General features: G+C 33.7%; 1 protein-coding gene across 1 annotated transcript in view; it reads right to left on the bottom strand.

Moving 5' to 3' along the window:
- The window catches only part of LOC113081016 (uncharacterized), a 36764-nt gene that overhangs the window by 10600 nt on the left and 18270 nt on the right, over positions 1-7894 (bottom strand). The window contains exons 8-12 of the mRNA XM_026253079.1: positions 5226-5318; positions 4947-5021; positions 4260-4373; positions 3087-3224; positions 2788-2874 (exon numbers count right to left, since the gene is read on the bottom strand). Of these exons, the coding sequence (XP_026108864.1) occupies positions 2788-2874; positions 3087-3224; positions 4260-4373; positions 4947-5021; positions 5226-5318 (507 nt within the window). The remainder of the gene's footprint in view (positions 1-2787; positions 2875-3086; positions 3225-4259; positions 4374-4946; positions 5022-5225; positions 5319-7894) is intronic.

Genomic DNA, 7894 nt, shown 5'->3' with positions numbered 1-7894 from the left:
TCTTGAGCAGAAGAGACTTCTTTCAACAACACTAAACATTGATGTGGTGAGCCCGAGCTTCAGTATGTAGTTCAGATCAAGGAAACTCTGTTCCAGCAGATGAATGATAATAAATGTGCGAGATCTTAATATCTTACAGAAATGTTGATGATTTGATATATTTGATATATTTGAGAACAGAGCCACTGACAGCGTCTATAATCTCTAATGAAGTCTTCATGTTTCTAGAAGAAAGAGTCTCTTTATCAATTCTGGATCAGTTCTAGATTCAGCTCACATTAATGTTCCTCAGTTCTGAGTATTTCTGCATTATCTTGTTGTTGTTGTAAAGGCAGAGTTCAGCTCCACTCTCAAGGAGGACATGTTTCTGAAGGACTGCTGCTGTTCTTCATGTCACGTCTGAGGAGCAGCTCATAATACTGGTTCTGTATGAACTTACAGTAATGAAGCAGAAGAACGTGTCTATATTTAGGGGAGAGCGGGGTAAGTTATCACACTTTTCAAACTGTCTAGCATTTAATGAGCACCGTACATCACAATGATATAAATGTTATACCAAATGAAAGAATGAAGTCTTGGGCACGTATGTTGTTTTCATTACATTTTCATATGTTATATTGTTACGGAGTTGTAGACTGTTGAATAGAGAATGTGCACTTGTGACAACTTGCCCCATCGGCAGGTAAGTTGACACACTAGACTATCAAAAAATAAGAACATAACTATTTAATTATGTTATTGATTTTAACTTTAAATTTCAACCAGAACTGGAAATGTAAAAAAAAAAATCATGCCTAGAGAATTTGGAAAAAACTATTATTTCAATCCAAACAATACACATTTCAATCAAAACATGTTTAAGTGGCAAGACCACTTAACTTTGAACTTTAAACTCAAACGTTCTGTGGCTTGCACATAGATCCATGATAACTGAATGAAATACTGCAGATAACTCGCTTAACTTAACATGTTTAACCTCTGAACAAAACAGATTCCCTGTATCTGACTGATCAGACTCATCTTTAGAGTCACAATTCTGGCACACCTAAATTGCCTGGACTGAAGTGCAAGCATCATGGGCCCATTTGTTGATTTTTACACATTTTACCCACGACTCTTTTGGAAGGATGTTTGAAAATGGCTCCACAAAGTAGAGGCAAAAGCACTCTTCATCATCTGATGATGACTCTTCTATTATTTTTCTTCTTTTAACTGCCTCGTTTTTAGTAGGTCCAGATTTTGACTCACATACAACAACAATTTTGAAACCGCTTTTAGCTAGATTCCGCCATATTATTTTCTACTTCTAGTTGCTATTCTATTTCTAAGAATTGCTCTGGAGTTGGTAGTCCGCTGTCAGCAATAGCATTGCTGGGTAAGGGTGAGCTGGTGATAGCAGAAGCAGAACTGGGCATGCTGGACAGAACAGACTTACTGCTGGGGCATGGCAGGGCAGGGTTCTGAATGGGTCAATCTGAGACATAGGACGGTGCAAAACCAGTTTCCACAAATACATCTCAATGTTTTTTGAGCATGTTCTATGTGTTTTTTTGTACTGGGGCAAGTTTTCATATGTGACGACTTGCCCCTAAGTCATTGAGACAACTTGCCCCAAACTGACTTGTGTGCTAAAGTTGTCTAAATCTCAAGGTAAGCTCAATATAGCACGTCAGCTAAAGTATCAAAAGACACGTTATTGTCTCCTCTATTTTGTGCAAAATAATATTTTTTAACATTCAAACCTAATAAAGTTGTATTGCATAAAATGTAGAGTGCAATTTTTTTTACTCTTTAAGCCAAAAAATAAGAAAATTGAGCTAAACTCAGATTAGAGAGATCTTGACCACATTTGAACAGGACATTGACTATAGAAGAAGTCACACAAAGTGGCTATTTGATTTTTGAGATAGAGCCTCACGTTTATGTTATGAGTTATGAACAGTGTGACAACTTACCCCGCTCTCCCCTACATGTGAATAAGTCATGTGACAGGGTTTTTAGTTAGAATTGCTGTAGCAAATGAAGATTTTCAACCTGACAATGAAACCTTTTTTTTTCCTTTTCCCTTTTATTCTCTTTCTTTTTCATTCTTTCATTCATTCTTTGTTTTTTCCCCTTAATTTTCTTTTTCACTATTTTCTTTTTTTTTTTTTGCAATTCATGCAATGTTGTTTTTCTTTATTTTCTTTCTTTTTCTTTCACTTCTTTTCTCTTTCTTTTTTATTGTTTTTCTTTTTCTTTAATTACTTTTTTATTTTTCATCTTTCTTTTACATATTTTTGTTCTCCATTTAATTTTTATTGTTTTCTTTTTTCATTTCATTTTTCGTTTTTATTTTTTTTCATTTCTTTTTTTTTCATTTATTTATTTTGTTCATTCATTGTTTCGTTGTCTTTTAAACACACTCCAGTGTTTCAAATTGTGTGTGTAATGTTTTACATTGCATGTCAGTGGCATGTCATTTTTAGTTGATCATTCACATGATTCCTCTTCATTAGATGTTACACTCATCAACATTAATAATTATTCTTGATGAAGAAAGGTGTCTTTTTATTGTTTTTTGATTGTTTTAAATCTTAATTTTTATCTTATTTTCTGTCTATGGGATTTTTAAAATGATTTTTAATCTTTAGTTTTAGTTCAATAAATGAACTAAACTGTAAAGCAGCTGCCGCTCACAAACAGATGAACACGATTCATGATGGAAATGCTGATGATTAATATTAATAAGACAGAGACACTGCAGTAGTTCATCAGAGATCAGATCATAATTCAGCAGATACTCACAGCCGAGGCCATATCTGCATTTATAAAGCCATGTGTCATTTGTCATCATCATCATAAAGACTGGTAAAATCACAACCATGATCAATCCTAAACACAGGAGAGGAGTTATATTAATGCTGGATATTATCATTCATCAGCTGATTACAGCACATCATAACCAACAGCAGGCTCAGTCAGTAATCAGTGTTTTAATGTGTCAATAGAGAAGAATTCAAATGTCAATTAAAAAAATAAATACAAATAAAATTGTCAATACAATGACCACAAATGACCCAAAATGATTATGAATGTGAACTCACCTGCTTCACCAGTAGCTCCAAACGTGTAGAAGAGGAGGATGAATTGTAAAGTGGGCAGAATGTGAAAGGTCATATCAGCCACAAGATCAAATATTTTAAGTATCCATCCAGTTTTCTTCCAGACCTCTGAAACTAAAACTAGAAGAAACAGATCGGATCATCAACATCTGATTTGATTATTTGATTGAAGTTGTGAGTCATTATAAGAGCAGAACTTACAACAACAAAGGCAGATGAACTGAACAGAATTAAATAAAGAGACTGTGTTCCTAATTATAAAACTAAATTATGATTTTTAAGAAGACCACTATTCACTATTTCCATTAATAATCCAAACTATCAGATCTGGACATTAACATCTGTTTATATTTCACCGTCAAAATCTAGTGTAATTTAATTTTTTGTAATTGCATTTTATTTTCTCAGTCGCTTCGACAATTTTCTTCATCATATTACAATTTACAATTAACAAAGCACCTAAACACACACACACACACACACACACACACCAGCTAAATGATTATATTCATGCACTTATTAAAAGTTAATACTGGCATCAGAATTACAGATGTGTTCTCGAACAAATATTCAGCTATAGATGCACAGATATATTAGTGAAAACACGTTTATTGTGAAATTCTCCAGGAGGGAGTTTTATATCCTCTGATTTTGCTGTGGTTCTGAATCGCTCTGTTTATGTACATTATACAGCGATCATCTGCTCTTCTTCCACTCAGAATAAACTTGAATGTTCTCAAACTTCAATCCTGAAAACTGTTTGGGCATCTGAAGAACTGAAGTCATATCAGGAAGACTGCAAACATGCTCTCAATCAAGCAACAGTACAATGATTATGAGTATAGAAGTGCATAGAGTTCATAACTCTTCATATCTGTCCACTTCATCACACTTCCCTCTTACATCTTTCTCTTCACATATCCTCACTTACACTCATTCTGTTCATGCTCTTTGAATACTTTCCCTTATGTACTTAAAGCAGTGTGTGATTTGTGTGAAATGATTGAAAACATACAGTCTGTTTAGGATAATGACAAGTGTTTGGAGAACAGTGATGTGTTTGGAGAAATGTGTCAGATCGAGTGTAAAGTGATGAAGGTTGTTCAGATCCGAGTGAATCAGACTCAGAGATGTGAATCACGCAGAAATACTTACGGTCAATTATTTTGCAGAGGCAGCACGCATACACGATCACAAACAGTGCTATTATCACCGCTCTGTCAAACACTTCATAATTCGGAAGCTTTTGCCAAGCACTTTTAAAAAGAGCTGGAAGACAAGAAGAGATGAAAAAGAAGCTGAAGTATTATCAGATATACACACAGTCATAATATAAACACAGGTATGAAGCAGGACAATCATTAAACTGATATTATTACTGTAATCATCTTGCAGTATTGTATTTCACTGACAGTCTGTTATAATCTGAGGTTCAGTGTTTGTTTTCTGTTCCTGATAATGACCCCGTGACCTCTGTGCTGATCACATGACCACCAAACATGCTGAGAAGGAATTTAGTGGTGGTTTCAGTTTTAAACTCAGTGGAGTTTGTTCATGTAAACTGATATTTTAGTGTGAAAACACAGATTTCATTCATTATCAACAGTAGATCAGAGTGTATTTAATGAGACAGATTCAGTGAACACACATGTACTAACACACATCATGAATTATGTATGAGCTGCTTCATGTGTCTGAATGTGTTATGATTCATATCATACCGTTGATTTAGATTAGATACAGATCATTCAGAATATCTCAATCAGATTCTGATGAGCACAGCTTTAGTTTATTTTTGTTAAAGTCTACTTTAATGTGTTCATGATAATGAGGGATGTTTACCTGAATAAACAAAAAGTGAGAGAGCTAAATACTCCACCACATAACTGTATTTCAGAATCCATGATTTGATTTTGCCTGTGAAACAGAAAATATTTCATGAATACAATCACAATATCATTCACAACATCAACAAACTGAAACACAAAAGCCTCTAATACACAGTTTAACGAACGCTGTAATCAGTTCTCTTCTGGTGAATCCCTCACACACACATTAAATGATGTCTGAACATCTGGGTTTATAGTATCTCCAGTAATACACAGATCAGATGAATCATACCTGTAAAATGATAAATATACGGAGCTGCCCAGAGCAACAGGAGAGGCCTCAGGAAATAAAGAGCACAACAACAGACCGTCTCACTCACAGATCCTGAAACAACAAAATCATAATATAGCTGCAAGCAGCGATGGCGGGCTCAAGCCACCAATGCCATCACCACCCCGGTGGCATCAGGTAAACTGTGCCCAGCGGTCACATGCATTCACAATATCCCTCTGGCAGTGAGGTTTTAAAGGATAGAGGGGAGCGTAGAGGGGAGCGTGCATTTGCAGTGGCTGGGCCACGACTCTGGAATACCCTGCCTTTAGAGATCAGACTGGCCCCTTCCTTGTCTATTTTTAAATCTTTGCTAAAAACTTTTTTATTTTCCTTAGTGTACTGACTACTGTGTTATGCTACATTTTGAAATGGGTGGTTTTAAATTTTTTGTCTGGTCTATTTTTATGTATGTGTAATATTCTTGCTCTTATGTTAAAGCACTTTGGTCAGCCAGGAGGCTGTTGTAAATGCGCTATACAAATAAATTGAACTTGAACTAGAACTTGAACTTGATATGGCAGTTAAAGGGTTAATCCGAATCATCTAGACTTTAAAATCACATTCACAGAACAATATATATATATATATATATAACTTTAGTAACACTTTACAATAAGATTTCATTTATAAACATTATGTTTACATGAACAATATTTATATAGCATTCATTCATGTCAGTTAATATTCCAAACTTAAACATTAAAACATTGTTTTATTGTGATTTTTTTCCAAGCACATTTTACCAATTCCAAACCATATCAATCTTAATAACTACCATTATTTTTTTATTTAATCATTTATGAGTGCTATACAATAGTCCAGGAAAGCTGGAAGAGAAAAACAGGTCAAGAAGAACTGACAAAAGAATTGCAAAAGAATTAGGAATTCATGTGAAGATTAATTTTTAGTCAATTCTGCAAGACAGACTTTCAGGAAAGGAGGTGGAATAAAAATGAGCTCCTAAATCTTAATCCCAGATTCTGGAAGATATATTCCTCAAACCATCGGACAAGAGAAGGTGGTGCTGGTCCTTCACGAGTCACTCTAATCTGTTCATTAAGCCTATATATAAAGTCTTAATATATAGTATTTCACAATACTTCATGGTATTCTAATTAAATATTTTTTTGGAATCTTAGATCTCTCAGAACCTGACACATTGTAATTCTGAGACTCCAGGAAAGTGGCAGTTCTGTAAAATGTTGGCGCTGGAGACTAAATGCTCACTGATAGTTTCACACCTAATTCACTTAAAACACACACAAACACACACACACAGTGACAGAGGGACAGAGTGACATCAGATGTATGTTTTTTAATTTTCTGTCATCCATATAATGTTGTATAGTCATGAAACTATGCATATTTCCTCAGAATGACTTTTCTTCTATGTGTACATTTTTTTGAAGTGTTTAGAAGCTGCACTTTTTTTTACTGGTTCCTTTTTTACTATTATTTCAAAAAATCACCACGACAAAACCATTCAAGCTATCCAAAATTCATTCACACCTGTTCTGTAAGATTAATTCTTTAAACAGTGGTAAAAGAGGATGTGGTGCTGAACCTTCAAGAGTCACTTAAAACGTATCTGTCCATAAAGCCTATTAAGAATTATTCTTAATATACAGTTCACAATACTTCAGCTTGTTATTCTAATTAAGTGAGGGTCATTTTATCAGTAAAATTCCTAAAATACATATTATTTTATTTGAAAGATTTCTATAAATTATTTAAATCATACTCGTTTCTCCAATAATTATTTAAAAGTAATCCTATAGCTCCCTCTGGTGGCCATTATAGGTACTAAGAATTGCAAGCTTGATTTATAAGTTATGATAGTTTTAATTTTATGCTGGCTCTTGAAAATGATAAAGCTATGAAACTTACTGTGCTTCCTTCAAATGAGGACTTCTACTTATATAAAAAATTATGAAGAGTTAGAATGAAACATTTTAAAGATATAGTAAAATAACTATTGTATTTTTTATGTTACTTTAATAAATCTCTATGGCAACACCATTTAAGCTATCCTAAACCCATTCACAATTTAACATCTCAGTATATTGGCATCATGTTGAAAAAGGAGTATGGAGTAGTATGAGGAGGAGTATGAATTCATTTACAGGCTGATTTTATCATAAATCCACAATAAAATTTCTGAGTTCTGTATCAATCTGTGTTGTTGTTGTTTGTTTATTTTTATCTTTTATTTTTCATAGGAAGATAACTGACCCTTTACTCTCCTTTTTAATAAATGTGCTTATAAACCAAGGACAAGCTATTTATAGCTGTATTTATAAACTGCTTACTACTGACTATTAATTTTGGGACAAGGCTTTATAAAGCATGAACTGACTATTTAATAATGAGTGCAGTTATTATAAAGTGTTATCAATGAATTTGCTAATGTTAACAAATTAGACATTATTTTACAGTGTTATCAAATCCTTAAATGACTCATAAGCATTTGTGAAAGTTCTGCTTGCATTACAGCTTAGTATTGATCTGTGAGCTGAACAGATTTACTGTTACATCTATGAGATTATGTAAATTCAAATAAATATAATGTCACAGGATGTCATAGGTCAGTATCAAATGAGTTTGAAATTATTATTTGCAGCACAAAT

This window comes from Carassius auratus, unplaced genomic scaffold (genome assembly GCF_003368295.1).
Source record: "Carassius auratus strain Wakin unplaced genomic scaffold, ASM336829v1 scaf_tig00032822, whole genome shotgun sequence".
Classification (NCBI taxonomy): domain Eukaryota; kingdom Metazoa; phylum Chordata; class Actinopteri; order Cypriniformes; family Cyprinidae; genus Carassius; species Carassius auratus.
The sequence above is the reverse complement of the archived record's forward strand: the minus strand, read 5'-3'. Positions and strand labels throughout refer to the sequence as shown.